This window comes from Nelumbo nucifera, chromosome 5 (genome assembly GCF_055504915.1).
Source record: "Nelumbo nucifera cultivar China Antique chromosome 5, China Antique-T2T, whole genome shotgun sequence".
Lineage (NCBI taxonomy): Eukaryota > Viridiplantae > Streptophyta > Magnoliopsida > Proteales > Nelumbonaceae > Nelumbo > Nelumbo nucifera.
Genome location: NC_142653.1, coordinates 39730813 through 39752987, shown reverse-complemented (window position 1 = coordinate 39752987; position 22175 = coordinate 39730813). Strand labels below are relative to the sequence as shown.

Here is a 22175-nt window from a genome sequence, read left to right as displayed (position 1 = left end):
AGATTGATGTGTGATTAAGAGGTTATACATGTTGGTCTCACATAACAGTTGTATTGGTTATCATCTCATTTTGTGTAATGGGACAAATATCTTTTTTCCCTAAAAGTGAGAGATCAAGAGGGTAAAAAATGCCCCATAAATTATTCCAACCTATATTCAAAAGAAAAATAGCTTTTCAGAATTCAATTGTGCATAATGTATCATATATAGTCAGGCTTACAAGATCTTGAGCCTACTATTTTCTTGGTTTACTTCGAGTTCAAAAACTAATCAAACACATAATAAGATTCAAACTCAATTACAACTAAACTTGATTAAAGATAGCTATGATCCCTTACGCAAATTTTGGTCATCACAAACTATCTTGAATTTCATGATCCCTTGGATCAACTTCAAATACTTGTTACTATATATGTTCATGATCTCAATCAAGTGAAGGCAAGAACAAATCTCAAGTCTTGTTTAGAACCAACTACAACTGAGCCAATAGAGTTTATGTGAAGTTATGGATTATTGCAATACATGTGAATTTATAGATTGTAGCTTGGTTGTTGAATTTATGGGTTATTGCAATACATGTAGATTGGCTAGAACCAGCTACAACTGAGCCAATAGGGAAGCCCAGCCCAGCCCAGCTCTGTTGAGAATAGGCAAGGGTTCATTTGATCACATTTTAACAATTGGTAGAATTTTTCCTTTTCACCTTTTGCCTGTAAAATGCTCTGCCACTCCACATGTACATTCAGGGACTATATAAAGAATGTAGAGCACAACAAACAAGCAGAATCATGTACAAGAAAAAGCTGAATAATAATATTCAAATAAAAGAGAAGCAAATACACTATAACTAAAAATAATTATGCATATCACTAATAATAAACACACAAAGATACAAACATAATAAACACATAATATATCACTTAAACCATACACGTACTCGACTTCACTTAGAATTACACACAATACTCATAGGGGTGAGCCCCTATTTATAAATGAGCTAATCTTTTTACATTAAATACAAAAATATAGCAAAAATATTCCAGCGGAGGGAGGCACGTCCCGAAATGGCCCATAAGCTGGCACGTCAAAGCCTACACTTTGTGTAGGCCGCAAGAAGGTCGTGTCGTGCCAGTCTAACATGGCCCGTTTTACAGCTTTATTTATTAGGAAATAACTCTTCTTTCTCATATAATGCTTATTACAAAAAAGACACAAAAATCCACTTTTTTTTCATAATTATATTGTAAAACAAGTCAACGGCAAAGTGTTATTTAACATTCCCATTTAATGTTTGTTAGGGAAAATACACAAAAATCCCTCTTTTTGTTCAATAATTGGAAAACAAACCATGGTAATTGTTGAAACCTCCCTTGATGTTTTTAACAGTTGCTTAAACCTCCCCTGAAGTTGGGTAATTGCAATCACCTCCCCTGAAGTTTGGTAATTGCAATCACCTCCCTTAAACTTCTTGACATAGTTATAAGTCAACCCCCTTTGTAAAATCCTCTAACAAGAGGTATGAAAATGTCTAAAATACCCATGTAATTATTATTAAATTTTCTTATTGAATAAATTTAAAATGGGATGATTTTTATTAATACTTTTATCATTTATAATGGCATTTTGTTAATAATCATATCATTTCTCAAAAAAATGAATTTGTTAATAATTATAATTAAATTAATTTCACATTTTAGATATTAATAATTTTATTGATGATGAAGTAAATAAATATTTACTTTAAAATGCAATTTACTTGATTAATTAACTAAAAAATAATTCTTTTAAATGGAAGTTGATTATTTATCCTATAATAATCTACCATTGAATTATCAAATGGGTTATAAGTTACAATTAAATAAAACTTAATTTTTAATATGAAATAAATAATAATCATATTAAGTTAATTTAAATCAATTATATTTTCGATTGTATTTTGATTGAATTTAATTTTTATTACCTATTATATTTAATGCAACTCTAATGGATATAAATCAAAATTAAATTGAAATGGAATAGATATATTGCAATAACATTAATGGATTTTAGGAAATTTAATGGAGTATTTGAGAGGAAAGAAAATTAGTGGCATGAATTATTGGACGATTGAATGTTAATGGTATGAATGTATGATTAATGAAGAGAGATAAATAAAGGAGTTCATTTAAAAAAAGGTGAAGGAGAGAAAGATAAATGATGAGTCAATACCTCTCTCTCTCTCTCTCATGTTTATAGAACACCAATCTAAGGTTGAAATAAGCTCACAAGTGTGAACTACAGGTTGAAAATAGTGTTTTCAAACCAAAGTTGAATTGTTTGGTTGAATTGGTCCACCCATCACTAGTTGGATGGTTTCTCGGTTTGTTTGACCCCAAACCATTTACCAATAAGAAAAACATTGACTTGGTCAATGACCTAGGGGCCTTTTATGGCTGACCATTTGACCCAACATTAATTCTCTTTTTCTCTTTTTCTTTATTTTGTCCTTTTTCGTTATTAAAAACAATAATATACATTATTTTTTTTAATATGATAAACATATAATATTATATTTGTGCCCATTTTGTAAATTTTCTATATTTAATTTATTAGGAAAATGTTGTAGTACATAAATTTAACCTTAAAACAAAAAACTGAACCGGTTGAGAAAGTGAAATGTCATAATTGACATCTTTAATGTTGTTAAACAATTTAAAAAGATGAATAAGTACACCTTATGATACATGAACCAATGAAAAGTTAAATAACCATGAACATCTTCAATATATGTGGTTCATTGATATTAAGATTCAACTTGTCACAAACATTTATTTTTGCATTACAATAGGACTCTGTTGTCTATTTTATATTTTTGTCATTTGATTTTTAGTGTCACAATTAAGTTGCCTATTTAGTCCAAATAATCTAACTGCTACTTGTCATGTAGAGGGAAAAGCAATTTCCTTTCTAGAATCAATTTTCTAAATGTTAGATAATAAAAACCCATTCTAGGACCTCACCAAACAACCTGTTAATTAGGTGTGGGTTTTTATCTTCTAAACAACTTTTGATATACTATCTCAAGGAGCCATTCAACCTAAAAGCTTAAGCTATTAAGTGAGGTCACTAATTAAGTTTTTATTCTCTAATAGCACTAACACATTGGTTAAAACCCATGGCCAATCAATAGAACCCTTTTGATGGTTTGGATTATCATGTAGAATAGCTCCAAGCTTGGCATGATTAGTCAATCTAATTCCTATAAACATATAATTTTATACTTTTACTCATTTGTTAACTGCTTTATTCATGTGCAAGTGTAGGATCTAGGCTGTTTTTCCCTTTCATTGGTAGTACATGGAGCTACTTGATTTTACAAAAAAGAAAATTAAGTAAGCTCAAACAGAAATTCTTTTAAGAAAATGGGGGTCAACTTTTAAGGCCAAGATCCGTATTTTCATGGGAGGATCGATTAAGAATAGCTGACCTGCCAATCATTCATGGAGATGTCAAGTCTATCAACATACTCTTAGATGATAATTATAATGCAAAAGTATCAAATTTTGCTACTTCAAAATTGGTCCCTTTGGATCAAATGCAACTAACTATCTACTCTTGTACAAGGAACTTTAGGGTACTTAGATCCAGAATATCTGCAAACAGGCCAATTAACTAATAAGAGTGATGTTTATAGTTTTGGTGCAGTTCTTGTGGAGCTATCAACAGGAAGGAAGATCCACTCTTTTTGATAGGCCTGAAGAAGAGAAAAATCTAACTGTGCATTCTCCTCAATGAAAAAGAATTGTTTCTTTAATATCCTAGAAAATCAAGTGATGCATGGAGCAAATCATAGACAACTTCATGGTTTGAACAATGAGAGAAGTTGTTGTGGTGTTAGACTACTTACGAGTTGGCAATCACCCAGGGATTGAACATAACCTTGAAGAAATAGAGCACTTGTTGGTTTGAGTCTTCTTCAAGCTCTTAGAATGAAAGCCAGACCATGGGGAATGACAGCTTGAAGATTCAATTTATATCATCTTGAATGATTGGAGATAATTGCCAAGGTGTTTGGATTGCCTATACTTTTTTCCCTCAACTTTCTCCTTACACTTCCATTCAGTAGGTGTTCCTTTACACATGTATAAACACCCACTCATGTGATGGGAACTTCTACCACCATTGAATTGAAGTGTAGGAGAGAAGAGCACATGGAGAAGTGTAGGAGATGGGAGTCATTGCCTTACATAAATTATCATATATGTTTTATGTTCTCTTTAATTTCTTTCTTTTCAGTGAAGAATGTATTTCCTTCTGTTGATCCCTATGTTGTTTGTATTTGGTTTTAAGCAATGAACCCATTTGTTTGTATTGGCCCAAATCTCTCTTATTTTGGTCGAAACTAGTGAGCCTACATAAAACATTTGCAATATAGCAGAGCTCCTCCATAAAATATGAAAAAAGAAAAAAAAGGGCCAGATTTGATTCGTGATTAGACCTATTCATATGCCGGCCTGATCTAAGTCAGGCTTGGGCAAGATTTCAAGCCTATAGGCTCGGGTTCAGGTCTAAAACATTGGATCTGACCCTTTTTCATGCTGGGATCAGACTTTTTCAAAAAAGCGAGTCCAAACCCGACTTGATAATGTATTATATAATAAAAATATATTTTATTTAATATATATATATATATATATATATATATATATAATATTTTTTCATTATTATTCTTCTCTTTTTTCAAGTAATAGTGTGACCTTTCATTGTTTTTTAAGTTTTGAGGTCTTTTCATCTAAATAAAACAGTTTTTTATTGAATAAAAAAGAAAAAAAATCCTAATTTCCTAGTCGGGCTTGGTCTTGGGCCTAGGCTTTGGACTTTATATAAGAGCCGGGCTTGAACTCAAGACCTAGACATGATGATCGGGCCAGGCTCGGACTCGAGCCTGAGTATATTCTATTAACACAAAGACAAATTCGGCCCAAAACCGGTCCGCCAGGCCTCTATTGTCGAGATCAATTATGGATGTAATTTTAACAGGCCCAACCGAGTCCGGACCGGCCCAAGCCCACAATTTTACATGGGCTGGGTCCGGTGGGATGGTTGGGATTTTCAACAATCGGCCGCTATCTTAGAAAGACTGATTTTCATTTCCGCCGTTCAGAGCCAAACAAAGAAAAGGGGGAGAAAGGAAAAGAAGAGAAAAGACAGAAGGGGAGAGAGCTTCCTCCTCAATCTCTATGCCCTCGTCGCGCCCTTTCTCTCACCTCTGACCTCTCCCGAAATTTCTACTACCACTCCAACGAAGGACGACTTCTCTCAGAGCTCCAAATCTCTCTCTCTCTCTCTTTCTCTCTCTCTCTCTCTCTCTCTCTCTCCTGTTTTTACAATGTCAACTTCTCTCTCTTTCCCAGGTAAGCTCAAACCTAACCCAGCCATCTCTTCCTCCTCTATATATCTAGATCTCCCCTAGAAACTCGTTAAATTTCTTTTTTTAATCTTTTTATTTGAAAATCTGGAGCAGATTCCCGTAGCAAATGGAAGAAGAGGAAGAAAGATACTACTCTCGGAAGCAACAGCAAGAGGCAGAGACCCGAAGATGAAGACGACGACGAAGAAGAAGACGACGATGTCGACGCTGACGAAGACGAAGATCTTCACCCCATCAACACTGCCCGCCCCACCACCACCACCACCGGCGCCCCCGCTTCCGCGGCACCCGATTCCGGCCACGACACTCGGGAAAGCGAGGTCCTTTCTGACGGAGGAGTCCGGATTTCGGACATCCCGGCCGTAATCAAGCACACTGTGAACCGCCCACATTCGTCGGTGCTTGCAATCGTTGATGCCGAGCGTGCCCTTCAATTTTCAGACAACCGAGCTCAGCAAAACTCTTACTTTTTCGAGAATATATCTCATGGACAGCTTCAGGCGTTATCGGCCGCTCTTGCTGACAGCCCGTCTCTAGCCCAATCGGATCAGGACAGAGATGGCTCTTCATCGGCCTATGTCTGTACTCCCCCGCAAATAATGGAAGGTCGGGGCGTCGTCAAGCGGTTCGGGAACAATCGGGTACTCATTGTTCCGATGCATGCGGGTATGTGATTCGATTTCTAACCTGATTTATCTCTGTTTGCGGCCTTAGTTTTGCTTAGTTGGGTCTTGAAATTCTCTTTTGCAGATTGGTTTTCGCCGAATTCCGTGCACAGGTTGGAGAGACAGGTGGTGCCGCATTTTTTCTCCGGAAAGTCTGTGGAGCACACACCGGAAAAGTACATGGAATGCCGGAACCGTATTGTTGCTAAATACATGGGGAATCCGGAGAAAAGGTTATCTTTGAATGATTGCCAAGGGCTGGGTGTTAGCATTGAAATGCATGACTTGAACCGGATTGTTCGGTTTCTGGACCACTGGGGAATCATTAATTACAGTGCGGCAACGACGAATCATGAGCCTAGGATTAGTGGGCAGTACCTGAGAGAGGAACCCAACGGGGAGCTGCATGTCCCGTCGCCTGCATTGAGGTCTATTGACAGTTTGATCCACTTTGACAAACCCAAGAGTCGGTTAAAGCCTTCAGATGTTTCTTCATCACCATCTTGTCCTGGTGATGAATTCTCTGATTTGGACCGCAGAATTCGGGAGCTCTTATCTGAGAACCACTGCTATTGCTGTTCTCGGCCCTTGCCTCGTGTGTACTATCAGTCACAGAAGGAGGTAACTTCGTCGCCCTCCTCCCGAACGTTTTCTTCTTTCTGGTTTCTCATCTTCCTCTTTTCGTTCGTGTTCATCGTTAACCTTTTGGATTTCATGGTTTTAGTCATATGAACGTAGATGCAATGATGGTGAGTGTGGTTATTTTGCAAAGCTGTCAGATATGATTGAAATATTTGAGCCCATGTGTCTAACTAAATTCTGTAACTTGGCAAAAAGAAATCTCTCTCTCTCTCTCGATGGGGGGTTGTAGAACAAATCTTAATCAACTCAGTTACTATTCTATATATCAACTAAAGGCTAACCTAGGAAGAAACCTCACATAGTGAACAACATAATATGATCAAGTAAGCTTCTTTCCATGTTAGTTATTGGTAAATGAAGTACCCGCAAGGGGAAGTGTAATCATTCTAGCTGAAAATTTAACATATCTCTCATCAATTTGTGTTGATCAACCCAATTCTGGAAGAAATGGCAATGGTACCAAACACAACCTAAGCTCATTAGATGTCTTGTTTGACCTGGTGTATGATGCGTTGGACATTTTATTACACCATTTGTACACCCTCCATTTTTTATGGGGGATACTGGATAATGATGATAGCTGTTTTCAATGGCATCCAGGCTTGACATGTTTGAGAGACATGCTTAATTATAGGATCATAGTCAGTGCAATATCCAAGAATTGCACCTAAAACCATTTTGATGTGAACACTGAAAAGATGGTTAGTGTAGCCCTGTCTCTCTAAGAAGTTTCTGGAGGCAAATTTTCTTTGGTAAATAAAATTTTAAACCGTGCTTACTGCTTGAATCTTGATGTGAAATCTGAAATGAATTCTAATATAGTATAAAATCTTAAGTTGCTGTGATGTTTCTTTGGTTTCCACTTGTGTGAGTAATCAACACCTTGCCAGCAGGTTGATGTGCTACTTTGTTTGGATTGCTTCCATGAAGGGAGATTTGTTATTGGTCACTCAAGCATGGATTTCATAAGGGTGGATTCCATGAGAGAATTATGTGATATCGATGGGGATAGTTGGACTGACCAGGAAACACTTCTACTGTTGGAGGCATTGGAAATCTACAATGATAACTGGAATGAAATTGCAGAACACGTTGGCACTAAGTCAAAAGCACAGTGTATCCTCCATTTTGTTCGTCTGCCCATGGAGGATGGTCTGTTGGAGAATATTGAAGTTCTGAGCAAATCTGTCTCAGCTAATGTGCCAAACATAGCTGATGGTGAAAGACAGTATGCAAATTCTAATGGTGATTCTCAGGATATTTTTGCACTTTTGGTTCCATTATTTTCATAGTTATAAGTAACTATATGTTTTCTGCAGAGTTAGGATCATGTATTTCCCTTTTGTTAATTATAAGTTTTTTTTTTTTTTTTTTTTTTCCAGGGCATTCTATTGCAAACCTTGATTCAGAAAGCAGACTACCATTTGCTTCTGCCAGCAATCCTCTTATGTCCCTGGTAGGTTATTATTTCTGCAAGTTTCGTATTTCTATAGTTATTTTCTTTTCTCTGTCACTAATATTTGCAATATTAACTCCTTTTATTTGATTTACATTGTATAATCTCTAGTTTCTATTCTGTATATTTATGTTTGATAAACCAATAGTTGGATGCGTGGCTCAGTGCATCTTCAGAGGGATTTTGATAACTAGCTTCATATAGTCAAGCTCTTCCTTTCACTATCACATCTAAGTATATAGTGCAAAGGGGACCCTATTCTGTATATTTTATGTTTGATAAACCAATAGTTGGATGTGTGGCAGGTGCCTCACTCTCGTAAGCGTTGAGGTGAGGGAAGTTGATGCTGTAGCATCTTGTGCTGGGAACATTTAGCATGTGAACATTACTTTACAGATAAAACCAGCCCACTAAGATATCTTTACAGATCAATGCCTGGCCCCAGGCATCCCCACACCAAATGATCCCTAACATCCCCTGCCCTAGCCAAAGAGTCATCTATAGAATTTGCACTTCTAAGCACACAGTTGAATGAACTGTTCAATCTGTTACTTAGAAATTGCACCTGTCTAATCAAGGGCCTGATTCTGTAGCTGATGTATAACTGTCTGGCAGTCTACCTCTACTTCAACATCATCATCCCATGCATACACATTAACCTAAACCTTGAATCCTGTAGGGCCTGCAAATCTAAGTAAAATGGTGCTGTTATGATCACTAATTACTCCCCATACTCCTGGAATCCCCAAATAACGAAAGCTACTACCATCAAAATTAAATTTTAATTTTCTCATGACTGGAACAGTCCAACAAACCAACCTACGTTGCCTCACAATTTGGTATTGGGCTACCTTGTGCCATCCTCTTATCATTGAGAGTGACCCCTTTGAATCTTTACTTACTATAGCTTATTCGGCAACACCATTGTCGCATCTTTGATTTCCTCTATGTTTGAGGCTTTATGCATTGCCATATTTTTCTTCAAGTTTTACATGCCATCAAGTCAGTGTCGAAGAGTCCTATAACTTCTGTTGGAGCAACCCAACTGTATTCAGAGCACCCAAGAAGTAATTCCATAACTTAGTAGCAAAATGGCAATGTAAGAAGAGGTGGTTAGTTTTATCCCCATTCCTGAAGCATAGGATGCAGACATGAGGGGAGAGACAACAATCTTTTTGCTTTTTTTTTTTTTTTTTTTTAAATTTGGAACCTTTCACTGGTATTAACAATCAAATTATCAGCCCCCAGCAGAGAAACTTCACCTTAGGTGTGATGGGACCAAACCAAAGAGCTTTGACGGGAAAGGGATTAACACTAATAAAGTTGTGCAAGGTCTTAAAAAGGAGCCAAAAAAGTAGTTTCCACTCATGCATGTAGCGAATCACCATTTTAGATTCTTCTTGAATCTGAGTTCTCTTCATCCCTGAGGCAAAGCCCACTTTCAAATCTTGCATTAGGGTTACGTTCCACTTCAAGTGAGAAAAGTGAGTCCCCAATCCCTGTCACCTATTGTTCATGAGAATACTTTTTTCTTGGAAAAAGGTAAAGTAATTTTATTCAAGAAAGAGAAATTACAGCAACTCCCAGACCAAAATAAAGGTCTAGAAGCAAATCAAGTTACAGACTCCACCAAAACTGAGAATTAAACAAATGAGGCAAATTCAGGTGCTTAAAGTCCTGAGTAACAGACACCCAAGACATCAACTTACCCACACCTCTCTGTACTAGCTCTTCTGGACTTTTATTGGTCCTGACTCCTGAGAATATCAAGAGAATCTAACATGTACTCTCCATTACTTTACCGGGGAGTCTAGAATGTTGTCTTCTAGAATGAACATCTCATTTCAGATGGATTCCAATATTAGCAAACTCCCTTGCAGAGACTCATTGTCTTTAAGAGATTTTAATCTGGGACAGTATTTCTTTCTTGTATATTTTATTTTCTTTTCAAGATTCCTATTATTTCAGTCTTAGAATCACTTAGAATCTGTTAAAATCTCTTGAATTCTTTATGAAAAATTGCATACCAAGTATAGGTGCCAATTAAGAAAGGAAGAGGAGAGAAGGAAGCAAGAAATGTTGAAGAGGGTTATCTGTTTTATTTATGAAAGAAGGTAAGGTTGAGTCTGGCATTGCAAATAGATAACATGGACAGGACTACTAGGTGCTTACTCTAAGAAGATGGTTATAACTATTTCATGCCCCAAAATCTGCCTAAAAGAATGTAGCAATGCCATATCTTTTGGAAATCCAGTGTCATCTGGCGTGGGTGGAGTGTTCAGATATGAGCGGGAAAATGCTACTCTTAGATGTATAATTCCTGTTTACTATTATTAATAAATTGATTTTTTTTTTGTTGCTGATAAAAAAATGCCTCTAAAGTTATTTCAGAGTGGTCATTGGCCGGATAATGTCAAAGAGTTGATTGTCCATGGGCACTAATTCAAGAGATTACGGGTGATTAGGAAAGGAAAATGTTTTTTTTTTTTTTTTTTGAGCAAAGAAAGGAAAATGGTTTAGGTTAAGAAAAACCTCAGGGTCTCAGCATTTGATTTTTCCCATGAAGATAATCAGTTGGAATGTTAGGGGGGTTGGGGAGTCAAAGAAAAAGAAGGGTGGTTAAGGAAGTTTTTAGGAAAGAGAAGTCAAATGTTGTACTAATTCAAGAAACAAAGTTGGAAGAGGTGGATAGAAGATGGGTAAGAAGTGTGTTGTCAGCCAGAGGCTTAAGTTGAGCTTTTGCACAATTGTGGGGAGCCTTAGGAGGCATCCTAACAATTTGGAAGAATGAGAAGATAGAGTGCACTGAAGAATTGATTGACAACTTATCTTATCCTCTGGTACCTTCTCTTGTGCTTCCTTCTTTGGAACCTTATCTCAGCCTTCTGCCTCTAGTGTTCTGTCTTTCCTTGTTAAAGAGGTTTGGAGTAAGCCCATTCCTCCTCGGGTTGGTAGTTTTTGTTGGGAAACATTCCTGGAAAGAATTAACACAGGTGACCTACTTCAAAGAAAGATACCCAATTCTTGTCTATCCCCACATAGGTGTATTATTTGCAAAGTTGAAGGGGAAACTGGTTACACCTTTTGATATCTTGCCTATTTGCTAGAATTATTTGGGATTGGGTTTTCTCCCTTTTTGTGTGCAGCTGGTCCCTTGAATGTGCAAAGCCTCTTCTCTCCTTATTTTAGTTGGCCTTTAAAAAGAGGGAGAATCATGTGGAGATGTATTAGGGCTGCAGTCTGCTGGTCTATCTGGGAAGAAAGAAACTCACATACCTTCTTAGAAAAGGAAAGAACCATTGAGAATGTAATGGAGCTGATACACTTAAGGGTGGCTCACTGGATGAAATCTCTGGACCTATTCACAGATTTTTCCTTGGATGACTTGATGAGGAATGCCCACCATGGTGAGTTATCTATAGAAGGTACAAGAGCTTGTCCACCGGTTTGAGCACTTCAACATCCAGCAGATCCCTCGAGATGAAAACAGACGAGACGATGCACTATCCAAGCTAGCTAGCTCTGCAAAAACCAACCTCGATATGATAGTACGGTTGGACACACTGGTCTAGCCAAGCATCGCATTGATAACCCTCCTCATCTTCCTAGTACAGCATCGATGGACCCCATTACACAGTACCTTTGGGAGGACACACTTCTGAAAGATTGGACAGAAGCAAAGAGGTTACAGCATAGAGCAACCCAGTACTGCCCTATCCAATGTTAGCTCTACCGCTGCTCACATACTCTCACATACATGAAGTGCCTCTCCCTAGCTGAAGTAGATTACGTCCTTAGGGAGATCAATGAAGGTATCTACAGAGACCACCCCGGCATGCGCACCCTGGCACACAAGGCACTCTGGTAAACTTATTTCTGGCCGATGATGAAGCAAAACACAATCCAACTAGTTCGGAAATGTGAGAGTTGTCAGCAACTTTCTAATCTCCACCATCAACCTGTAGTCCCCTTAAAGTCGACTACTAACCTGTGGCCATTCGCACAATGGGGTATGGACATCCTCGGTCCCTTCCCTATTGCGGTTGCACAGAAGAAGTTCCTCCTGGTAGCAATAGATTACTTCACCAAATGGGTGCAAGCCGAAGCTTTTGCACACATTACCACACACAATGCTTGGAACTTCTTCTAACAAGGTATTGTCTACCGATTCGGTATTCCACGCATCCTCATCACAAATAATGGGACGCAATTCACCGACCAAAAGTTTGAAGCTCTCTATGCCAACCTAAGGATTGACCATCAAACCACTGTCGTACATTGACCCTAGAGCAATGGGCAGACCGAGGTAACCAATCGAACCCTATTGCACAACTTGAAAACTCGGCGGGATCAAGCCAAGGGAAGGTGGGTCAAGGAACTGCTGAGCATACTCTGGGCATATAGGACCACTTTGTGGGCGACTACCGAAGAGACACCCCTCAGCCTGAGCTACGGGGTTGAGGCCATGGTGCCCGTGGAAATAGGCTCCCCAAGTCTCTGGGCTGAGCTTTTTAACAAGGATTAGAACCATGAGGACCTCCAGGCAGAGTTGGACTTGGTAGAAGAAGCCCGAGATCGAGCACATATCAAGATGGTAGCACAATAGCAGAGAATGACGAAATACTATGACTCCAAAGTCAGAAGATGCGATTTCAAAACAGGTGATATTGTCCTCCGCAAAGTCATTGTACTCGCACCCGGGGAAGGAAAGCTTGGACCAAACTAAGAAGGGCAACATAGAGTCACCAGGGTTCTTGGGCTGGACACCTATAGATTCGAAGACCTCGATGGCCGACGAATATTGAGAAGTTGGAACACAGGGAACCTTTAAATGTATTATCAGTAGTTTGATGACTAATGCAAATTGTTTTATTCAATCTACACCTCTGATTGTCCTACACTCTACACACACGCACCACTACATGCATGCACAACGTAAACCGTACTACACTGCCATACTACACAGCTGCACAACACTCACCGCACAATACACACGTAGCTCGGCACAACTCACTAACTCAGCTGATCTTTGAACAGCCTGAGCCCAAGACGTATAGCTCGACAATGTATCACTAACCAAGTAACTCGACTCGGCTGTTGACGACCAAGCCTAAGGTGGAGAAGAATGCTCCTGCCCACCAAGGTCTGAGGGTGGTCATCAAACTTCACTCGTCCATTAACCAATTGTCGGATAGAGCTAGCCAAAGAATGGCTAGCCCTTGAAGAGCCCCAAAAGCTCCTGAGACCCGAAATTGAGCATCCCAAAGATGAGAGCCCGAAGCACCTTCCAGCCCCACTAGTCGGAGATTGAAGATCTCGGCCAACCCTAAACCTCAGCTAAGGCAAGGCCGAGGAACAAAAAAAAAGGAGAAAATATATATATATATATATATATATATATACACGTACACGTACAAGTTTAGAACAAAAGAGTTTCATTAAGTTAAGTGTTCAAGTACAACGATTAAGGCTTGGCATACCGAGCCATTACAAGAAAAAAAGGAGCAGAGAAATCTGTAGCCAATCAATCCTCAGTGGGGGGATCAGCAGCATCCTCACCATCCTCACCATCTTCATCCCCATCAACCTCCTCATAAGCAATGTTGTCCGAAGTAGGTGGAGTGTCCAAATTATATGCATCCCAAGTTTGCACAATCTACCCCAACTTCGGGTAGTAACGCAGAGCCCTCCTACGGAAGATGTTGAAATTATGTATGGATTGGGCTTGAGCTTGAGATGTCGGTCGGGATGGGCTTATGACAGAAAATTCGAGCCGGACATAAATTTTAGTTGGGCTTTCTTATGATTATAATTGATTATTAAAATTTTCAGTTTATAACCTATAATTTTTATATAAAAAAATTAGTTAAGTTACAGACTGCAGCAGTAGCAAAACGTAGGTGGCATTTGGTAGCGCCGAATGACCATCCAATGCTGAAAAACTTGCTTTTTCAGCGCTTGGTGGTCGTTCAGCTGCACCTCCTAATGGAGCCACTGAACGCTGAAACTTCCTCCAATTTTTTCAGATTTTGAGCTACGTCCAAGTGCGATGGGAGGTAGCCCACAAATCCTCATTCCAATGGTGCCCCTTTGAGAATTCGGATAATCCAGAACTACCCTCACGGCTTAAATCATCCCAAGCCCAAATCTAATTTTTGTTTTTGTTTTTTTATATTTTAATCATATTACTAAAAATATTTTAAATATCTTTATTTTTCCTCAGCACTATCACTTATATTTATTTTTATTATTTTTTAATAATATTATATGATATTTTTATATTTTTACTTTTTATTACTGTTATTTTATAATTTTTATTTATTTTTTACATTTTATTATATTTATAATAATTTTTTACTGTTTTACATTTTTTACATTAGTTTAATATTTATAAATCTATTTATTACATTTTATATTCGTTTTATATTATTTTTAATAATATTATATGATATATTTTATATTTTTATTTTCATTTTATTATTTTTTATTGTTTATAACATTTTACTAATTTGTATTTATTATATTACTTTTTTCTATTTATTATATTTTTGAAGCTTTTTACTTTTATATTTATAATTGCTTTATCATTTTTAACATTTTTTTAATTTTTATTGTTTTTATTATTTTTATAATACCATATTATATTAATTATTTTATTTACTTTTATGTAAATAACGATTTGAGAAATAAATTTGTAAAACATAAATATTTGAGACGTACAGCATTAAGATTACCTTAGATAAACTTAATAAGGATTAACCATGGATTGGATCCGGCTTGAGCCCAATATTTTAAGTCCTAGGGTTGGACCAGACTATTGATTCTCATCGTGGTCCAACCCGCTAGAAGCATCCCTGTATGAACGAACATGTCGCATCACATTGAGAGAGCTTGTTGTTGGCAGACTGTCAAAGTAGATGGTCAAAATTTTCCTCATTTTCCTTTTACCGAAAAAAATTCATGTCTTCTAGTCCACCTTGATTTTAAAAATAACCCCAAAAGATTTTCACCTTAGACATGTAACATGCATCATAATATGTGGTAGTCCATACTTGGGTGTATTCTAATTTGGGATGCAGTAATGGATCCTACCAATAGATATAGATAAGTAGTAGATAGGGGTGGCCACGAGTCGAGTTCTTTATAAGCTATTTGAGTTCGGCTCATGAAAAGCTCAGCTCAATTCAGTTTCAACTGAGCTTCAAGTTAAGTTCAAGCCGAACTTAGAAGTTTGATTCATAAACGAGTCAAGTTCGAGCCTAATAGATCTCGACTGGTGAGGCTCGCGAGCTAAGTTCATATTTATATATATAATAATAAAATTATAGAAAATAATATATAATAAAAATATTATAATTCTTAATTTTTTAAATATCAAATAAAAATATTCTTATACATAATTTTTTATTTTTATAAAACATTTTTTTCTCAAATCGAGCTCGAGCTTACAATCTTTTGATTCGAGTTGAGCTCGAGCTCGAGCCTTGTACTTCATAGGTGAGCCGAGCTCGAGCCTTGTACTTCATAGGTGAGCCGAGCTCGAGCCTCGTACTATTCGGCTCAACTCGGCTCGAATCCACCCCTACTAATAGATTCAGAGTGGTAATTTTTTTGGCTTAATATGTGGGAGAAATTAACGTGGGCTCGAGGGGTTTGACTATGATACCTAAAAGATATGATACTAGAAAAGTATATAGCCAATCAACCCATATCATAAAAGTTGTAACTAGACCTGGCAATTGGGTTGGGTGGGTCGGATTCGGGTTAAGGTCAAGACCCTTTTGGTTGAATTTCGAGTTGGGTTGTCAAATGCTAGATGCTAACCCTAAATGTTCGGGCTAGGGTTCACACATGGGTCAATTTGGGTCATCCAAAAAAAATAAAGAAAAACTATATGAAAAATGTCAAAATTAAAAGAACTAACCTTAAAATTCTAAATATAAAATAAAAAACTTGAACATTTAACAATTTAAAGAGTAAACAATAAAGAGTAAAGACTAAATAGAAAAAAATTAAATAGTGGAAACTTCTAACAATGCATAAATAGTCCCAATTAGACTTGACAATCGGGTCAGCGGGTTGACCCATGACCCAACCCAACCCAATTTTTTCCAGGTTGGGTCGGGTCAGGCCATTCTCACATTCAAGTAGTTAAATATGAAACCCTAACCCTGTTTTTTTGGGTTGGATTGGGTTGGGTTTGCGGGTTGAGTCAACTTTTTGCCAATTCTAATTGTAACTCATCAAGTGGATTTCCATCAAAATTCACACGGATTTTGATTGGTCAAATCCTTTTCGGTATTATGTCTTTCTGACATCATAGATTTTCCTTCTAAGGAGATGATATGGACAACCTCATCCCAATTGTATGTGATGAATGGGTATTAGATTTTGTTCACCGAATGAACTTCCAAAGATCCATGCCTTTGCTCTGACTTCTAGTTAATTTGTAGTTTGGATTACTATAATATCTAATACAACTTATTATCATTTTCCTTTGCCCAACTAGTGGGTTTGCTGGTTTAGCCGTTTTGTGAAAGAGTTTAGACAAACAAACCCAATAAGAAACTTCTATTTGGCAAGTTCGTTTGTAGTTGAGAAGTAACCCTCCATCCAAATCCACTCCTCACCATTTAGGAAAATTTTGCCATATATCAACTTATCTGGTTGGACCAGTTGATTTGTCAGCCAGTTAATTGATATTCAGGTCTCCATTATGAGTCTGGATTTCCTCCTAATGAAAACTTTATTTGAAAAAGATGACAAAGAAGGGAAAAAGGATAGCACAAGCAAGAGAGTTTGGATGTGCTGACAATAATACACTGTTGGTTACACCCATCCAACCATGCATATGGAATATCGGTTCTGTTGTGGTCATCAATGTCCCAAAACAATAACACTCCGCTTGGTATAGAGAGCACCACCAAACCCTAAGGCTCAGTTTGGAAGGAGTATAAATACAAAACCTTATATTTTATATTTTGTATTATTTTTCATATATTTGTATTGCACATATTTGTATTTGTACTCTCTCTTTCTAATTAAACTGAGCTTAAGACTGAATTTGAAAGAAGTACAGATACAAATAAGTAGAGAACAAAATCTTATATTTTATATTATTTTGTATGTATTTACGTTGTACATATTTGCATTTGTATTCTTTTCAAACTGAGCTTAAATAAAAAAAAGAATGTAAAAAAAAAGCAAACAATTAAACAAAAACAAGCCCCCAGGACCAATACAAGCCAAACTATCGACATCCCAAACCGCAATAACAATTACAAAACCTTGCCACCTCTACCCCTTCCTCTTGCACTCCTAGCATGCACCCTGATTTCATTTTCTCAATTAAAACATCTACATCCCAAACCGCAATAATAATTGCACTCCGGTTGCTCTTCCCTCACCCTGATGTCTAAACCAAGAACTTTTCCAAACGGTTTGAGATTCACCTTCGTTTTCTGCTTCCAAGAACAATCAGATTTCCTTCCCTCTACTTTCTAGTTTCTACCCACACTCTAGCACATTGTAGCCACGCATCGCCATCTTGAATTGTGAATGTGGGTAAAAGAAAGTGAATAAGAAATCTGGGATTCCTTTCTTGCTGTTTCTTGGGCAATCAAAAAGAACGATACCTAGTGAGCTTACTTACCTGAATATTCTTTCTCTACTAAACTTGTTGTAGTAGGGTCTACAAGAGGTCCAACCAGCCCCCAAATCAAGATACGAAGAGCCCCCCTTCTCTCCCACCCTCAAACCCCTATAAGAGCCAAGTCTTCAGGCCCACCTGAGCCAGCCCTAACTAAATTCCTCTTTGTCCAACACCCAAGACTCTTTCTACAGTATATGACTTTCTTAACAAGCCTCAGGTTGTATCAACCTCTCTAAATTTTGGTGCAACCTAACCTGGGCCTTTAATCTCGCAGGCCCCAATATTTCTTTGAATCTGTCCCAAATTATGGTGCAACCTAACCGAGCTCGACTCTCATACTGCCTTGGTGAGTCGAGCTTGAATAGCTAATTATTCAGTTTGGCTTGGCTCGAATCGACCCCTATTCCAAAATACCCATAATCCTTTATAAATATCCATAAATTAGATTTTTTTAGATAATTGCCTCAGGGTCGGAAAAATTTGGGTATTAACCATTCCCAATGGGGAGTGAGTGCCTCACCCAAAACCCATCCCGCCACTGGGGTTGGGGCAGGGATGGAGTAGAGCGTCTTGACTTACTAGGGCAAAGGACAAGAAAGAGTGTCCCATCTCATGCATCGCACATGCCCCCGTTAGTATATTTTTAAAGGTGTTAATCTCATTTTCTACATATGTTACATATTTTTATCCATGTTTATATTTTTATTATTTGATTGTAGTGTCATAGGTTCAACTATTTGATTTGTTGGAAAAATAAATTGACTTGTTGACTTACCACTTTGGAGGGAAAATGTTTGTTTTTTAATTGAAACACATGGTTAGGGGTATCAATGGGACCAGATTTGGTTTTGGCCCAGTCCGAATCAAAATCAATTTGAATGACAATCCAATAAGACATATTGAATTGGACCAGTCCTGACTTAATAGTCCAAAGTGTTTATTAGAATGGACTGGATCTAGTCCATCTGTAATCGATTTATATTGAATTCGGTCAAATTGAACCAGCAGCATCTGGTCCATTGACAGAAGATATATAATTGGAGTACGGGTGTCAAAGGACCAAATTTGGGTTTGGGTTAGACCCAATCTAAAATACACCCAGTTTAAACAGATTCAACAGTCCAAACATTGAATTGGGCCAATCCATAACGATCCAAAGTATTCATCAGATTGGATTGGACTGATCCATTTGTAATAGATTCATAGTGGACCAAATTGGATTGGATCAATATGCGGTCCATTGACAGCTCCATTCTTGATCTGAATTCCTATACATAAATTAAATAATATTATAATTTTTACTTATCTGTAAATTGGTTTGTTTATATGCAGTTGGAGGATCCTGTGTGTTGTTGTTCCTTATCATTGGTGTTGCATGGAGCTGCTGGATTTTTCAAAAACGTAAATTCAAACAGAAATTCTTCGAAGAAAATGGAGGTGTATTTTTAAATCAATTACTTTCTTTGCATGGAGATGATAGAGAGAGAAAGTTAAGGATATTTACTTCAGAGGAACTTATAAAAGCAACTAACAATTACAATGAGAGTCGAATCGTTGGTAAAGGAGGTTATGGCACGGTTTACAAAGGGACACTGCTAGACGAGAGAGATATTGCCATTAAAAAAATCCAAAGAGACAAACAAGAGCCAAGTTAAAGAATTCATAAATGAGATTGTCATTCTTGCTCGTCTCAATCACGAAAATGTGGTGAAGCTATTAGGTTGTTGTTTAGAAATCCCAGTTCCAATTTTAGTTTATGAGTTTATTACAAAGGGGACCTTGTTTCACCGAATCCATGGTGATGGGAGACAAAAGTTTGTGTTCTCATGGGAGGATCGATTAAGAATAGCGGCAGAAACTGTAGGAGCACTTGTATATCTGCATTCGGCAGGTGATCCGCCAATCATTCATGGAGATATCAAGTCTATGAACATACTCTCAGATGATAAATTCACTACAAAAGTATCAGATTTTGGTGCTTCAAGATTGGTCCCCCTGAATCAAATGCAGTTATCTACGCTTGTACAAGGAACTTTTCGGTACATAGATCCAGAATATATGCAAACAAGACAATTAACTGACAAGAGTGATGTTTATAGCTTTTGTGCAGTCCTTGTGGAGCTATTAATAGGAAAGAAGATTTATTCTGATGACAAGCCTGAAGAACGGAAAAATATGGCAAAGTATTTTGTTTTGTCAATGAAACAGAACCGTCTCTTTGATATCCTAGACGATGAAGTGATGCATGGAGGAAATCGTATGCAGCTTCAAGGAGTTGCTGATCTTACAGAACAATGCCTACGATTGAGCGGGGAAGAGAGACCAACAATGAGAGAAGTTTCTATGGACTTAGACTACTTATGAGGACGTGGAGTTGGTAAACACTCATGGGTGAAAGAGAACTATGATGATGAATCTGTGCACTTGTTGGTTGAATCTTCTTTGGACTCTCAAGTTGAAAGTTCTAGCAGGGGAATTGACAGCTTAAAGAATCAAGTTATATTATCCCTAGATGGTGCGAGATAATTTTCTATAGTAGTTTGGATCTACTACACCATCGTTTTCCTCAAATTTCTCCTATACTTCCATTCAATCTGATATATATAGGTGTCTCCTTACACATGTGTAAATATTCATTCATGTGAAACACACATTTGATGACACATCTGTAACACAGTAAATGGAAGCATAGAAGAATAGTGTATGAAAAAGGTGAGTGCAGGAGAAGTGTAGTGTTAGTGTTGTGTTTTTCCTTATTGTTATCTTCTCATGTTGTTGTTCTTCTTTTCAATTCAGTGCCAGTGTTTGTATTAGTGTTAATGTTAGTGTTAGTGTTAGGAAATAAATTAAGTGCAAGAGAAGTGTAGTGTGTTAGTGTTGTGTTTTGCCTTATTCTTCTCTTTGTTGTTCTTTTCAGTTCAATGTCAGTGTTAGTGTCAGTGTTGTGTTTTTCCTTATTGTTATCTTTTTATATTGTTCTTCATTTCAGTTCTTGTTTAGTTTTTATGTCATTAATGATCACTTTGTATGTCCAACCATATTGTGTTACCAACAATAAGTATATCTCAATTTTTAATATTGGTGATTATTTAAAGGAGTGTTTTAATTAAGAAGCAATGTTGAAATTCAACAACTTTTCCCAATAGGCTAAGTTTGGATGGAGTACGAATACAAATATGAATATGTTAGACATTTTAATGCCTCTTTTTAGAGGATTCTAATAAAGGGGGGCTACTTGCAACTATATAAAAAGTTCAGGGGAGGTGATTACAATCATCAAACTTCAGGGAAGGTTTCAACAATTTTCCCTTATTTTAATTTTATTTTCGTTATAAGAATCCAAAGTCATTTTCAGCTCTCTCTCTCTCTCTCTCTCTCTCTCTCTCTCTCTCTCTCTATATATATATATATATATATATATATATATATATATATATTACTTTAATAATTTTGTTTCATTTACATATTTGATAATCCAATGCATTTGCACCATGCACTAATATTCTAAATCCAATGGACAAGATTAATCTTTTCAAATCTTATAAATAAAATTTGGATATAAGTATATTTGACCTTCCAATCGATTTTTGAACACCTATTGTTAGGCCTTTTACAGTGAGAGACCAAGAGGGTAAAAAGTGCCCCATAAATTATTCCAGCCTATATTCAAAAGAAAAAAAGAAAAATTGCTTTTCAGAATTCAATTGTGCATAATGTATCATATATAGTCAGGCTTACAAGATCTTGAGCCTACTATTTTCTTGGTTTACTTTGAGTTCAAAAACTAATCAAACACATAATAAGATTCAAACTCAATTACCATCAAGCTTGATTAAAGCTAGCTAGATTTGATTACACTCCTATTAATGATCCCTTGCGCAAATTTTGGTCACCACAAGCTATCTTGAATTTCATGATCCCTTGGATCAACTTCAAATACTTATGTTGTTCATGATCCAATTCAGGCGAAGGCAAGAACAGATCTCAAGTCTTGGCTAGAACCAGCTACAATTGAGCCAATAGAGTTGATGTGAAGTTATGGATTATTGCCAGTCCAGGTCATGTTGTGCCAGTCCAGCATGGCCCATTTTATAGCTTTATTTATTAGGAAGTAACTCTTCTATCTCATTTAATGCTTATTACAAAAAAGACACAAAATCCATTCTTTTTGTTCATAATTATATTATAAAACAAGTCAATGGCAAAAATGTTATTTAACATTCCCATTTAATGTTTGTTAGGGAAAATACACAAAAATCCCTCTTTTTGTTCAATAATTGGAAGAAAAACTATGGTAGTTGCTGAAACCTTCCCTATAAGTTTGGTAATTGCAATCACCTCCCCTAAACT

The 22175-nt window shown here is 37.0% G+C and overlaps 1 protein-coding gene across 3 annotated transcripts; it reads left to right on the top strand.

Moving 5' to 3' along the window:
- Nucleotides 1–5128: 5128 nt before the first annotated feature.
- LOC104590720 (SWI/SNF complex subunit SWI3C-like) lies at nucleotides 5129–21959 on the top strand. Of its 3 annotated transcripts, none has more exons than XM_088887957.1 (6): nucleotides 5129–5393; nucleotides 5504–6076; nucleotides 6161–6696; nucleotides 7611–7962; nucleotides 8100–8173; nucleotides 19158–20919. In XM_088887957.1, exons 1-6 carry the CDS (start codon nucleotides 5369–5371, stop codon nucleotides 19272–19274), a joined length of 1677 nt encoding a protein of 558 aa, XP_088744083.1. In that variant the 5' UTR covers nucleotides 5129–5368; the 3' UTR covers nucleotides 19275–20919. The 3 variants fall into 3 exon arrangements, with proteins under 3 accessions (XP_088744083.1, XP_088744084.1, XP_088744085.1); XM_088887958.1 differs by lacking the exon at nucleotides 19158–20919 and adding an exon at nucleotides 21791–21959 and having other exon boundaries at nucleotides 5135–5393; XM_088887959.1 differs by lacking the exon at nucleotides 19158–20919 and adding an exon at nucleotides 10556–16931 and having other exon boundaries at nucleotides 5135–5393.
- Nucleotides 21960–22175: the final 216 nt, after the last annotated feature.